This window comes from Gossypium raimondii, chromosome 12 (genome assembly GCF_025698545.1).
Source record: "Gossypium raimondii isolate GPD5lz chromosome 12, ASM2569854v1, whole genome shotgun sequence".
Lineage (NCBI taxonomy): Eukaryota > Viridiplantae > Streptophyta > Magnoliopsida > Malvales > Malvaceae > Gossypium > Gossypium raimondii.
The window spans coordinates 41,865,362-41,880,988 of record NC_068576.1 but is presented as its reverse complement, the minus strand read 5'-3'; the positions used below and the strand labels follow the sequence as shown (position 1 = coordinate 41,880,988).

At 30.8% G+C, this 15,627-nt stretch overlaps 1 protein-coding gene across 2 annotated transcripts; it reads right to left on the bottom strand.

Annotated features, from left to right (window-relative positions):
• Nucleotides 1–630: 630 nt before the first annotated feature.
• Nucleotides 631–7,850, bottom strand: LOC105764215 (putative E3 ubiquitin-protein ligase RING1a). Of its 2 annotated transcripts, XM_012582721.2 has the most exons (10): nt 7,452–7,850; nt 7,293–7,335; nt 5,893–5,951; nt 4,243–4,324; nt 4,035–4,155; nt 3,884–3,925; nt 2,090–2,620; nt 1,721–1,828; nt 1,122–1,298; nt 631–994 (listed from the first exon to the last, which is right to left on the bottom strand). In XM_012582721.2, exons 1-10 carry the CDS (start codon nt 7,714–7,716, stop codon nt 962–964), a joined length of 1,461 nt encoding a protein of 486 aa, XP_012438175.1. In that variant the 5' UTR covers nt 7,717–7,850; the 3' UTR covers nt 631–961. The 2 variants fall into 2 exon arrangements, with proteins under 2 accessions (XP_012438175.1, XP_012438176.1); XM_012582722.2 differs by lacking the exon at nt 5,893–5,951 and having other exon boundaries at nt 7,452–7,680.
• Between the last annotated feature and the right edge of the window lie 7,777 nt (nt 7,851–15,627).

Here is a 15,627-nt window from a genome sequence, read left to right as displayed (position 1 = left end):
CTCTCGATCGTAAAGCTTTGCAGCTGATTGAGCATCTTCTTTTCCTTTCTTTTTTTATAGATAGTGTCCAAGACATTGGATAAAGGAAGAAACATTGAATTCCCATTAAACTAAAGCATACAAAATGCAAAGCAGGTGTGATTTCCCTGAATAGGGAAAGTAAGAATTGGAAAGCAAAATATGTTGCCATAACCATATCCCGTCACTGGCTGCTTTATCCAATATTTCAGCATGCATCCCGTAGATTGTTAAATCTAATCTAGGAAACCAAACTCCTCGAGTGTCATGCTGTTGCCTCACCCACCACTGTAATTTATTGCATATCCACCTTTCACTTTGACCGTCTCCCTCCATTTCAATCCACTATCATCATCATCTAGGAAACAGTACCATTCCTACTATAGCATGGCAAGATTACATTGATCCATAATCCTTCCTTTTATACTGATCGTATTGTTTCTTTTTTACTCCTCTGTAATATTAGGATTGAACCTTGGTAGCAACAAATAATTATTTGATTTTCGATGAAGTAGATCCTTGAGTTCAGTTGAGTGTATGTCCTATACATACCCTTTTCAAGAGATCAAATTTCATTATAATATATATATATCAAAATTCCACTGAAAGTAATTTGTTATAAAAAGAAAAAATTTCTTAGATTATTACCAAACAAACACACCAATAAAAAAAAAGATGATATATATGTTATACATCTTTCCATTTTTTTCTAATTTACCATCTAATGCCAAAGTGTTGAGTTATAGCAACCTCGAAAACCTCGACTCAATGTCCTAAATTTTACATCACCTAGAACGCAACTCAAACAATGGTTTCATCAAACGACCAGACCCCTCCAGAATCCGTGTATTTACATACAAACTCAAATGTAAATTACCAGAGTCAACTGCCAACAACCTGTGTGTCTTGTAGAACCCGCACTTTCAACATTGCTGCAATTTTGCTAGCAACTTTGCCTCTGCCTATATGCCAGAATCTGAAACCAAAATGCTATTCAGATTTAATTCTATAGACAAAAAGGTTTATAATACGATTGTGAACCCTTAAATCCAAGAATACTACAAATTGATATAACCTCAAATAGAGACATCAAATGTACTCACCAAATGATTTATTCCAGAACTGCACTTCCCCTTAAGCCCCGCCAAAGTTTCTTGACCTTCCAAGATTTGCAGTGTATCCTCCGAGGGGTTGGTGCATTTTTCATCAGTATGGTATTGTCCTTTTACCATTAATATTTCTACTTCTTCAGCCCGTAATGGTGTCTGGAGAGCGATGTACTGTGCAACAATCAATCACTACAATTTTAGACAATCATCCTGAATGGTTTGTCTTAAAGGCAAAAACATGGAAAAGAAAAATGAGATCCAATTTCATAGAGTGAGAAATGAAGTGGGGGGAGGGATGCTGGAACAGCAGTACCACATGAAGGATTCATCCTGCATAGGATTTAAGTTAGAAAATCAATTTCACACATCAGACCTTTAGGTCAACCCCAAAACTTAATCATATGGGCACACCAACCAAACACTGTATTAAAGTGACTCGCAGCTGGAATTGGGTCAACTGAAATCACAGATTTAATGCATTATGCCCATTCAAACAAATGTCGAGGTTCATCAAAATTGTCATTTTTCTAGAATCTAACTTCAGATTTTGGAAGAGAGAAATTCTATGTTTAAGCTGGTGGGAAAGAACTCACTTCACATAGCTGCTTAACTGACAGACTGGGCCGACAACAAAGGTAAGGTTGCTGCAAACTTGATGTACTGTGTTCATCCACTGAAATAAGCTTGAGATGAACATCCAACTGCATCCAAAGAATTAAGCTTTAGTTATTATATAAAAGGAGGACCTGCATACAAAATGGGGAATAAAAGGGAAAAGACAAGAAAAAGGGGGCTGGGTGGGCAGAGAGCAAGGAGAGAAGAATCCTATGGTATTACTCGAATAGAACCCATAAAAAAGATAAGAACCGCTAGAAAGTTATGCTAACAATGGGAGCTTAATATCAGTGATAAACCGAAACCATATATATTATGGAGAGTCTAATAGTATGATCCCAACATACCTCATCATCGTTTTCCTCCAAGCTCCTAAGATACTCTACCAATCTGTTCAAGCGAGCACGTGAACTCTTGCTGCTGCCACTGCTTGAATTTCCATGTCGAGTGTGACTCCGAGCACCACCTCTCCCCCAAGCAAGCATGTCTGGATTCCAGACAAGCCCAGGAGAAATCCCTCTGCTGTCTCTAGACACTTCAGTATCATTTTCAACATATCCACCATCTGAGTTTACCACTGATGAAGAAGGCAGGGACAACCGAATTCCAGGCCGTCTTTTGCGCCTTCTCTGCCTCACTTCTGTACAGCGCTCATCTGTGGAAGAAGAATCTTTGCCTCCATTATCATCGTTTTCATCCTCATTGTCTTCAGATCCTTGATGCTCAACTCCTCGAGAGTTCCGTCGCCTACGAGGATGAGCACTACGATGATGCCGCTGTGATCTAGCGCTAAAGGTGCTGCTCTCTTTGCCAAGACTACGTCGTTTAACTAGTGCTTCTGATTGTCTCTGAAAAATTTGGGCAATCGATGCTTGAATCTGTACAAGATATTGAAACAACCGTTGCGAAGATAAAGAATGTGTCAAAATCTTGAACTTGCAACATGGTCTAATGGTATTCTTTGAACACATAATTGGATAGTCAAAAAAGGTACTGAGAAAACATGTACTGTATAGCCAGGTCAATGTCTAGGACAAGTTTTGTCATCTCATATCTATGAAATGAGAAATACAGTTCTTCCATTCGGTTATTTGTCCCACCACAAAGCATTAATGATAGGGATAATGTCATAAATGGTCCTGTAGCATATATTTTTTTTCGTTGTGGTACTTATACTTTAAAATTGTTTGGAATGGTACTTGTACTACTACTACTATCATAGCTGTGTCAGTGAGGTGATAACATGGCAAAGGACCCACGTTTTTTACCACGTCACCATGCCATATCATATTAAAAATACACAGAGGGTATTCATTCAAAAATTATAAAAAATTTCTCGGATAACTTTTAAAAGATGATATTTGAAAAGCTTTTAAAAGAACAAAAAAAAAAAAAGGACAAGGACATAGAGACGGAGCCATTTCATGTTTCTTTTTCCTACTTCTTTTCCTCTTTTTTAATTTCTTATTTTCCTTTTTAAAATATTTCCAGATTTTAATACATAATTAACGTTTTAAAATTTTAAATTTCCAAATTTTAATTAATAAAATAAATAAAACAATTTCTTTGAATTAAAAATTTTAAAATTACAGATTTTAATTTTTAAAGTTAAATTTGCTATTTATATATCTTATAAAATTCCAGATTCTAATTTTTGAAAAACTTAGATTTTCTTTTTTTATCTAATCTCCAATTTTAGTCTATACAGAAAACAAAACTAAATTTAAAAATAAAAATATGGCATACAAATGCCACAAGTCGAATTCTTACATCAGACTCATTGAAAGGTGTTAAGATCCTGTATGAAATTGACACACGAAATAGTACATATACTAGATTGGACATTGGACATTTTCAAAATACAGGGACTTACATGAGCCATTCACGGCATTAGGCCAAAACCAAAATGCGAAAATGACACTTGAATAAGCACCTAATACAATTGTATGAATGCAGCTGATACAAGTAACTACCAAGAATATCAGGTTGCATGTTTTAAGGTAGACGAATGAAGACAAATCACCACAAACATCTGCAAATCTAGAAAATAGGATGCCGACCTTAACAATAAGCAAAGAGCAGCGGGAAATAAATGCATGTAGTAAAAAACCTACATATGTAAATATAAATATATATCTGACCTGCTTATTGCGAGTCCTTTCCTCTTCATGGAACGCCAATTCCTGAGAGACCAGATGCACAAGACCAGAATTGATGGGCAAGATCATGGTGTAAGAAATTTTATAATAGCACCCTGAAAGTAAAAAAGAAAAGAAAGGATAAGACTTATACCTCCTCTTCATACTTGTCGATATCTGGATATAAAGCTGCAATTAAGGCATCATAGTTTGGGTCGTCTCTTAGAGAACGTCGACTAGCACAATGCGTACGGCAAGCAGGACACTCATTGTTCCTACAATCAGAATCAAATAAGAATTTCTAGATATTCACAAAATTACCCAAACAAAGGCAAGATAGTAGCAATCCATTTATAACATACCCCAGTCGCATTGATTTGTCAATGCATTCTCTGCAGAAACGGTGTAGGCATTCCATTACAGTTCTTGTTTTCTTTATGATTCCTGTACACACAGAAAACAATAAATTACAAATCTTCTACCACATCAATGTCCAACCACTGATAATAGGCAAATTGTGCGAGTTAACCTGATCAAATCCTATTGCTAGATGACAAAATGCACCATAAAAAGAACTCAAGCAATAACCCAATACTGCTGACCACAGACCAGGAAGGCAGAAATATTAAAGGTAAGACTAACAAGCATACCATTACCCTGATGCAATCAGATATAGCAAATGTTATTTTGTTATCCAGGTTGTCTCCATAAACTAAGCAGCAATGAAACATGTAAATACAAATACTATAATATTACTCTTTTGTGATTTTTCCTTCAGAGAAAACATGCTTATATATTTATATAAATTTAACTAAATTCTGTTTTATGGACATGTTACATCTAAAATACGACTACCCAACTTCTCAGCTAGAATTTACATATTGCATAGAGTCCTCTGATTAAGTGTTTTACTAACACCTGACATGATCCAACTTATCTGTATTTTTTAAATGATACCTTCCTCCCAATTCACCAAAAACAGTTAAAAACTTTAGATTTACATAACATCAAAACCCCTTTCTCCGAATCCATTGAAAACGACCTGAAAATTCAGATACAACAAAATCAACAATCTTAAATCATCTTTTTTCCTATCTTCTCAACTTTAGATCTTTCAAGGAGCATCCAGATATACAACTATCTCCTTGGTTTTCCGTATTATTTATGGGTTCCCATGCACTCATGGGTGAAGAAACATTCTATTAAATTTATGAATCTACACTGAACTTCTAACACCATTAAGCACAATGGTGAAAAAAAACTTCCCAACTCCAGCAAATGTCAGGAAAAAACAACGTGAACATTATGCCCAATATAGGATCCAGCAAAGATAATTTTAAGATATGGGACAGGTAGGATCTACCATTTTGGAAATCAAACTAAGAGAATTATGCTTAGAAAGTCAACTATGTAAAATTAGACTTTATATTAATAGTTGCTTTGTTCTGACAATCCATTTCTGTTAGACAAACCTCATCTTAACTTCCGCGCAAGCTAGAGAGAGGGAAAGAGCATTTGATTTGCACAAAACCAACTAAAGAAGATATCACCTTCAGACAATATACTAAAACTGCAATTGGAAAATTTTCTACATGTATCTTAAAACATTTAAGGAAGGAACCTCAATATTCTACTTAAATGTCAGGTAAAAATAAGACACTATCAATAAATAGTACAATATGTGCAATAAACAGTAAACACACGACACTTGATTTTCCTCTTGTAACGGTTTACATGATTTTCCAAAGACAAAAGTTAATCAACAATATATAGTCATAAAAAAGATTTATGCAAATGGGACTCAAACTTGATATCTATCTGTCTATCTATTTATCTATCTATATAGATAGATAAAGAGATAAAAGGTGATGGATTCAAGAGCATGTAACCAAATAGGATTTGTTTATAGAAATATAATACAACCACTGGTTCATATATCTCAACTCCTAATCACGGACATTCATTAGAAACTGTAGGAGAGAGTATAAAATGATAGCAAATTGAAGCATTACCTAAACAAATTGGACATTGAACATCTTTACGAATTTCCGGAAGCTCTACTAAGACAAATCTGGAATTCGAACATAAAAATGTTAATAGAACTTTCTATCACGTTATTTATAGATTAAAGTTACATTATACACCATATGCACAAATATCCCAGTAAGCATGTCAGTGAAGAGATACTTTGATTGCTGTCATCAATGTAAATATATGACTTTGCATGGGAACAGGATGGGGTCAAAGAGATGACTATACCTACTTTAAAAGGTAATCTAAATATTTTCAAGCAATCATACAAGTAGATATTCCATGACAGGCCAGGAAATCACAACACAGTGTCAACTAACACTTTACTATCATATACTAACAACAACCATGGGGAAAGAAAAGAAATTATTTTTAAGTAAATCTAGACAAAATAGGAAGAAGAAATAGAATCAAGCCCAAACCAACTCAGTATGAGAATCCTCACGTTACTATATTAAAAGAATAACCCAAAAGTTCTAGTTTATTAATGAGACAACACTGTTTTCCACTATAACAGACTCCACGATAGTTAGCTCCCAACAATTGATTCCTCCCAATGACTAGAATAGACAATGAAAAGCTGCCTTTCAAACCTCACTAGCTTGTCTGCTCTTACTTCCATTCTTGCTCACAAGGCCAGCAACACCAAATTGACATGATTGATTGTATCGTCTTACTATTTGAAGAAAGAGAAGTTAAAAAGTCTAGGCAGAGGTACCTCCCTGGTCTCAATACATGACTCTTTGACGGACTGCTCAGCAAAGTTAGCCTAGTGATGCTGAGTCATCAAGGTTTATTAGATTCGCTCAAGCTGAACACAGATGCATAATAAGATTCGAAAAAACGCAAGGTGGGGAAGAAAAAAGAAGTCTGAATCAAAATGAAATGCATTTATGTAAGGCAAATAATGCACATTTTGAACAGTGGAAGAATATAGTAGGACGTGTTTTCAAGCTAGTACTTCACAAGTTGGTAACGAGTGTTTTACTTGACAAACAAGGATCCCGAACGGATAAAGAATACAACAAGAACAAATTTCAGAATTTTCCAGCTTTATGTGGTTACGAGCATATACAGGACATAGATCGTTGACATGCAAAATGCAAATCGATTAAACGATGAGGAAATATATCACAAAACACAATGTCATATAGCAAATAGCATAAAACCCAACAACTAATTTCAAATCCCTTTCTCGTCAACAGCTAAAGCATCCAAAAGAAATAAAGAATGCTGTTGTAAAGAAAAAAAAAAAAAAAGAAAATCGCAGCAAACCCAACTTATAAAAGCAGAGCCAAAGCTAATTATGAAGCTAAAATGGATTAAAAAAAACTATAAACGAAAAGAAAAGATTGAAAGTGAAAGAGAGGGAAAAGAGTACTCGGGTTTCTCTTGAGAAGTAGAAGATTGGCTTCCATCAGAATCTGAGAACAAAAAAAAAGAGTCCAAGAATCTAAATCAACTTCAAACATGGGTCGACACCTATGCATCGAACTATATGTGAAACATATAAGTGTGAAAAAAGAGAAAGGGACGTCACCATCTTCATCATCTCCATCTTCATCGTCATCTTCATCTTCGTCGTCGCCTTGGAGTTGAGCTTGGTGGTTTTGGTCATCGGGGTCTTGTTTCAGGTGTTGTTGGTCTTGGTCCGGCTCGGGCTGTTCTTGTTCCAGTTGGGTTGTTTCGTCTTCAGGTTTGTGTTGGCCATCTTCGTTTCGAGATTGCTTGGTGTGGCTTTGGTGATGAAGGCTGGACTCTTCATCGTCGAGATTCTCCGGCAATGACCGCTTCTGGGCTGGCATTGATGCCTTTGCTTTGCCGATTCTCTGCCTCCTTTGTTATTGGTACCACAGACACCCAGCCGAAGAGGGAGGACGACGACCCTGAGATTGCTCACTTCTTTTTTTTTCCTTTTGTTCTGTATGGGTCGATAAAAAGAAGAAACAAAAATAAATAGATGGGAAGAGATTTCTTTTCTTTTTTTTTTCTTTTTCTCTTTTCCTATATTTTTTCTCTAATACTGTTTATATTTTAATTAATTATTAATTAATTAAGAAGAGATCTGTTAAATGAGCACATGTTGGCTCGGTGGGCGGCCTTCTGTGTCTCTCATCTATTTTTCTTTTTACTTCTCAAATGGGTATTTTAGTCTTTTTCTTATTTGAATTTGAATAACTATCCAAGTTATTCAAAATTAGGGTTAAATCGGTGAGATTTTTTCGATTACCAACTCAATTTACCATTAAATACTTTGTATTAATGCAATCACTTCCTAATCAACAATCTTATTATAAAAACTACCCATAACCATTTCTCAACTCATAAATAAAAAAAATTATGTTTCAGTGCACTTCAATCCACGTCTTCCTACATCAATCAAGTTAAGATTCAACCGACATCCCTTTCTAACTTTTATATCTTCATAAAAACAATAATTTTATCATCTCCTTATATTTATTTAGATTTATTCCGTATGTAATTATTTATATTTTTTATTACTTGTTTATACTATAAATGCTATATATAATGCTTTTAATTGAGTTTGATATCATTTAATTCGCGATATTAACTCAACTAAGCAATTACTTAAAATCTAAATTATAAATTAAGTATAATATTTATAAGAGAAGGATTCAGTTTCACTGAAAAATTAGTATTATATTATTTCATAATTTTTATATGATTGATATTTTAATAATTCAACCGCTAAATTTATCAATAGATTTCTACTTAGCGTGCATATGAAATTTTGAATCAATCTAATATATCTATCGTGTCGATCTAAAATATTATTTATATTAATATATATTTAATGGTTAAAATTTTTACATAAAATAAATAGTTAAAAATATATATTATGTCAAATTTGATAAGCATTATTTATATAAAATAAGTATGAAATATGGGAATTAAATTATTAAAATATTAATATTATAAAATTTATGAAATGATGTAAAAATATTTTAATCATTTAAAATTAACTTCTTTATTAACTCACTTTTACTTTTTACTCTTTAACCTTTAAAATTGTTAATTAGACTAAAAAAGGTTAATACAACTATTTATTTCAATTAAAATATACAATAAAACATTTTATTTTTCTTATTTTTACCGATGTAGGGGTTGTACAATATTTAGAACCATATTTAATTCGATTGAAAAATATAATAATTTTAAAATATAATAATAATAAATATTACTATGAAGCCATTTTATCTTTTTTATATATATTTTTGTATAACTTTAAAATGCAATTTAAACCCATAATAAATTTAGGGTAACTCAACATGATGAGATATTAATCCAAACATCAACATCTCTAAAACATGGACAATGCCATTTCAACCAAAACTTAACAGCGTTTTTATATAAATTATGTTTATAAATGACTAAAAGGCTATTCTTTTTACTAAATATCTTTTACATATTGTTTTCACCCCAATCATGAGTCTCATAAAACTCCTAGTTGAGTTAAATTCACCCTCATCCGGGTCACCAACTCGGTTAAAAAATTACGAGAATACTCTTTCGTAATTAATATAATTAATATTATTTGAAGATATTTTAGTTTTTTCACTTTAAAAAAAAAACAAAAAAAATATGCATACAGTAGGATTTGAACCCACACCAATTGCATTAATAAAACTTTTAATTTTTCACTCAACTAAAATTTTATTTTAATATTTTTATACATTTTAACTTTATTATGCACACTTTTTTATCTCCATGAGTTGTATATATATACTATTAATAAAACCATTGACTAAGTTGGCGTCACCCTCAACCGGGTCACCAACTTAGTTAGGAAGTTACGAGAATGTCCTTTTGTAATTGAAATAAGTAATATTATTCGAGGGTATTTTAACATTTTCACTTTAAAAAATCAATAAAAATATACACATGATGATATTTGAACCCACACCAATTGCATTTTTAGAACATTTAATTTACCACTAATCTAAAGTTTTACTTTAATATTTTTATACATTTTAATTTTATTATGCACACTCCATGAACTTTATTGGTTGTGTATTTGTATATATATATACACACTATTAATAAAACTCCTAATTGAGTTGGTGTCATCCTCAACTGGGTCACCAACTCAGTTAGGAACTTATGAGAATGTCCTTCTGTAATTAAAATAAGTAATATTATTTGAGGATATTTTAGTTTTTCACTTTAAAAAAGTTGATTAAAACATGCATATATTGGTATTTAAACCTACATCAATTGCATTAATAAAATTTTTAATTTACCATTCAACTAAAATTTTATTTTGATATTTTTATATATTTTAATTTTATTATGCACGCCTTATTATCTCTAATCGAGTTTATGTAACCCTCAACAGGGTCACCAACTCAGTTAGGAAGTTACGAGAATGCCCTTTCGTAATTAAAATAAGTAATGTTATTCAAGAGTATTTTAGTCTTTTCACTTTAAAACAAATCCAATAAAAATATACATATATTGGGATTTGAACCCACGTCAACTACATTAGTAAAACATTTAATTTACCACTTTATTAAAGTTTTATTTTATATTTTTATACATTTTAACTGAGTTGGTGTCACGGGTTAACCAAACATCAACTAGTTGTAACAAGTCTAAAAGACCCTTTTTTAAATAACAACAAATATTATTGCAATGGTATTTATGTCTTTTAATATTTATATTAGATCTTTAAAAAACGCACAATAAAAAATTTTGCCCCCCAATATTTCCTCTTTTGTCACTTTGGTTCTCTCTTTTTTATCACTTTAACCCTTAACCTTCAAATTTTAGCCAAATTGTTTTTCTTTGGGCGAAAAAATTGACCAAACTATTAACATGTAGAGTAAACTATATAATTAGTCACTCAACTGTTAGTGTGTTTTTGGTTTGGTCACCAAACTACAAAAAATTTCAATTTCATCACTAATGTTATCATTTGTTTCTAGTTTGGTCACCTTTTCTTAAATTGATAATAGAAAGGATGATGTGGTATTTTTTATTAGTATAATAACATATTTAGTCCTCAATACATTACATTCTATCAGTTTGGTCCTAATCTAAATAATTCAACAAATTTAATGTAACGTCCCAAAAACCTCCATAGTCGTAAAAAGTATGTGATAGATTCTTAGTGAGATAAGGTGTAAGTTTCATGGTATACCAAAGGAAGTTGAATCAAGAAGTAAGACATGACGTATTAATTTAAGATATGGACTAAATTGTAAAAATCTAAAAGTATTGTGGCCTTAGTGTAAATATTCAAATTTTATGGGGTCAAATTATAAATATGGAAAATTTGAAAGACCAAAAGTGAAAATATCCCAAGAAAGGAAAGGGCTAAAGGGTAAAATAAATTGATAAATGGGGACCATATTGAAAAAGTGGAAAATAAGAGAGACTAAATTGCAATTTTATCTAAAGTGAGTAATGACACAAAAGAGAATATTAAGAGATTTTAAAAATGGTCATTTCTCAATCAAGATAATTATCATGAATTATCATGATGATAATTGATAAATATTAGATGTTGAAATATAATTGGTGGAATATTTTATTATCTTATTATTTTATTATAAGATATTTTAATTAATTAAATTAAAGGAGATATTTGTACAGGAGTATGAAGAAATTTCTTCATTCTCTCCGTGCTCTAATGTTGCCACCATTATAAAAAGAAAGAAGTTCTCATATTCTTGCAATTTGGTCCTTTGTCATGTAATCTTATTATTTCTCCCAAATTTTCATAGGCGTCAAAGAGTAAAAATGAAGTAGAGACTTTAGAGATCGTATGCTCATCAATTTAAAAGCAATAAATTAGTAGATGGAAGTGAAGAAAATTAGAAGAAAAGAGAAGGATAATAATGAGGTTGAGGAAGAAAAGGGAAGAGAAGCAAAGGAGAAAAAATTCTTGATAAAAGAGGTAAGTTTTCATATTAAATTTATTTGTATTTCAAATAATTAAGTTAGATATATCATAATTGGAATGTATGATATGATAATTTAATCAAAATAGCATAGATAGAAAGTATGATATATAAAGACATTAGGTTTTTATGAGAAAAGAGAGATGTCATTTGTATCATGAGAAATGTTAAGGTAAAGAAATGAAAATGTTACTAACATATGGATTTATATGACTAAATTGAATAATAATCAAAAGTATAATGGTTATATACATCCAATTGAAAGTTAATGTTACTAAACAGCTTTTGGATAGCAATAGTAGCTCAAATTTAAAAATTAACCAAAAATTGTAGAAATTGAGTTAGAGGTTGAACCAAATATGAAATTAAACCCTATTAAATCTAGTTTTGTATAGAATAAACGGTTTAAGATATGGAATTATATATCACGAGATAAATAAATTTAAGTGAGATAGTGTCAAATTGATTTTGGGTTCCTGTTTTGACTTTGAAAAGTCATTAACAATTGCACAAAAATATTTAGGAAATAAAATTTATATATCTAAAAGCTTATTAATGAGTCTATTTTCAAGATAAACAAACAACAACATTATATGAATCCTATACTTGAAAGATAACTAAATTTTAGTAGGGAAGGGTTAGAGCTGCCTAGTAGCAGAACATGGGAAGAAATGAAGAAACAAAACTGTATTAATTAGTTTATGTGAAAATTCTGAAATTTTTTTGGTAAAAAAATTATTGAGCCTAATTTCAAAAACAATAAGCAGATCTTAATTTCAATTCTATAGGCCAATATATAAATAATTTAGTGATTGCTACTCAAGTAGACAACCTTGTTGAGAGTATATGTGTAATTAGTGAATGAATAATTAATATTGCATATAGGCATGCTACATTAAAAGCCAAATATTCTTATATACATACATGTATATATAGGATGTGGAATGGAGAGTAAGAGGAGGGGGAAATAATGGAAGAGTTGTAATGTTAAGAAGTTGATATAAGTGATGGAATTGCTAATATGTAAGTGAAGTTTAAATGAAGTTGTTGGGACATTAAGTGAGCATTTATTATATGATGAAATTGAAGCATTATATGAGTCTAAATTGATTGATACATGTATTGGATTATATGGTATTGATCTTAACACGAAAATAAATAAGTTTTGACTTATTTTGCAAAAGAGGACTCAAGGTCGTGACATTAGCCCTATTTTCCTCTACCTTGTTCTTTTTTATTTGAAAGAGCCCCGAACAAACCACGAATGCAATCAAACTTTAAGAAAAAAAAATAGAAATAGTCTATAAAACATTATATAATTTTGAGGAGAACTTGAGCAATAAAATTAAATCTTGAATAAAATATTTATCCTAAAATGTAGGATTTCTTACTAGAATTTAGGTACAAGGTTACCTTTTACCCTCTCCATTTTTAGTAATTCTGTCAATTAGTTCTCAAACTCTTTCACCAATCAAAATTTATTTTGTTTTAAGTGGGTGTTTTTAACAATTTACTTTTAATAGGAGAAGAGCCTCCTAAGCCGCTGTTTACGAAGGAGTTGAAGAGGAGGGGGATGACGCCGACTTCACTGCTGGAGGATGCCAAAAGAAACAATTATGAAATGAGAATAGGGAAAGAAATGGGGAGTCCCTCTACAAGGAATGCTGTCACAACTGAATACCATGCAATTGAATAGTGAAAACCTTGAGGTTGGCGGGAATTGTATTAATGGGTTTGCTTTGTCTGCACTGATAACTTTCTTGCATTTTTGTTGCCTTACAAGACCTTCATAAGAATGTTGTAGAATTGTTTTCTTTCATGTAGCTTGATTTTGAGTGTATTCTACACTTGTTTCAATGATTGGATTTTGAAGGAAAAACGAGAATTGATTTTACTACATTTTCAATGTTTTTATTTGGTTAAAAGAAGGGATTGCGGGTGCTGAAGGTTGAACTTAGATATGTTGGATGCTAGCTTTCACGGGTGACTTCATGAACTAAACTAAGCTAAGCTAAGCCTCAGGTTCTTCACATTGCTTATTTAAAATTTAGAAATACAGACACAATTTTTTCTTTCTTCCTTTGGGATTGCTGTAGAACAAAAAAGCAACTTTATTTATTCATGTTCTGTTTAGTTGAGCAATTTTTCTGTTGACCCAACTTTATTTTAATTTCTTTGTATAACCTGACTGTTCTGGGATCATCAAAAGCTTTCCTTTTTATTTTTATTTTGTTCCTTCCTAGCCATACACTTTTTTATGTGTGTATTTATTTGAGATAATCTCATTTTAATATTTATTTTAGAATTAAACTAAATTACTTATTTATAGTTAAAATGTATTTTAGTATTTATTAATTTAATTTGATTGATTTGTGAGGAAGATGTATTTGAGGATCAAATTGATAGAATTTATAAATATGAAAGGTTAAATTCTTGAATCTGTTTAGAATTAGGACCAAATTGATAAAATGTACAAGTGATTCTATTATACCAATTAAAAAGGTCATGTCATTATTTCGTTAACAATTTAACAAAGGGTGACCAAAACATAAATGATTAAAAATGTTAGTGACACGCTAATAATTGAGTGACTCTCGATATAGTTTACCCTAAAATATGGTAGCCCATATTATAGTTTGTGTGTACTTCATGAAATTAAAAAAAAAGCATAATTGGGTGTTTAATGGTATAGTTTTCCTAAAATTGAAAGTACATGTGGTATCACATAAACTGTCATATTAATACCACAAAATTTTAATAGTTGAATTAGTTTTTCATCTCAAAAATAATTTGACAAAATTTTAAAATTTGAAAGTCAAAATGATAATGAAATGAGATCAAAATAATAAAAACAAATGAACTAAATTTATCATTACACCTAAAAACACAACTTAAAAACACAATACTAATAATTTAACTTTACACGTTAAGGTAAAAGAGAAAATATTAACCACTCTGGGAAGGATGTTATAGTTATAAAAATAAAATTATAAATATTATTTTTCATTTTCATTTTCTTTCACCTCACGTAATTCAAGATGTATCGAAACAATTAGATTATCAATTTTCAATCTTTCTTTTTCTGAATATCCTTATAATCTGTTAGAACAAGAAAACACTATCATTACATTTTGGACCTCAAACATCAACTTTAATCTTAGGTACCATTTATATCTTTTATATAAAGAGAGAAAGGGATTGTTGTTATCATTAGAAGTTCTAATATTAGCATATTTCATATTTGTAAGAGTTGGATTTAACTCAAACTATAATCTTCAAGTTTTATTTCAATCTACACATATTTTAGTTAATTAATTTAAGTTCACCCATATATATTTTTTAATTTTTCTTATAAAAATATGCTATTTACATCTTAATATATTTTTTTGTTCTTTTAGAAAATATTTGGAAAGACTATGAGGGTTAGTTTATCATTGATGTTGAGAAGTGTTTATGAAAATTGATGTGATAAAGTGCTTTTGATAAATTTGATAGTATTTACCATTATTGGTCATAAGCGCTTTTGGAAAGATAAAGTATCTATTTTAGACATAATGTTGTAAAGTAGAAGATTTAATGAGGGGTAAAAGGTACTTTTCTTGAAAACACCTTTCAAAAGCCAAAAGCTAAAAATTTTAGCTTTTAACTTGATTTAAATTCTAGTTTGATATCAAGATTTAGTTTGAAAACGGTTTATTTATTAATTTTTTATTTGAAATCATGGTTTGGGTTGAAAAGTGTTTTTCAACCTCAATGATAAACACACCCTTAATAATTGGATTTAGATATAAT

Bases quoted from the DNA above. Each gene is read 5' to 3' on its own strand.
- LOC105764215 (XM_012582721.2), bottom strand. From the start codon at position 7,716: ATGCCAGCCCAGAAGCGGTCATTGCCGGAGAATCTCGACGATGAAGAG. The intron at 7,336-7,451 runs GTGACGTCCCTT...TTTTGTTCTCAG, and splicing joins AGATGGAGATGATGAAGATG to ATTCTGATGGAAGCCAATCT. The intron at 5,952-7,292 runs GTACTCTTTTCC...TTCGAATTCCAG, and splicing joins ACTTCTCAAGAGAAACCCGA to ATTTGTCTTAGTAGAGCTTC.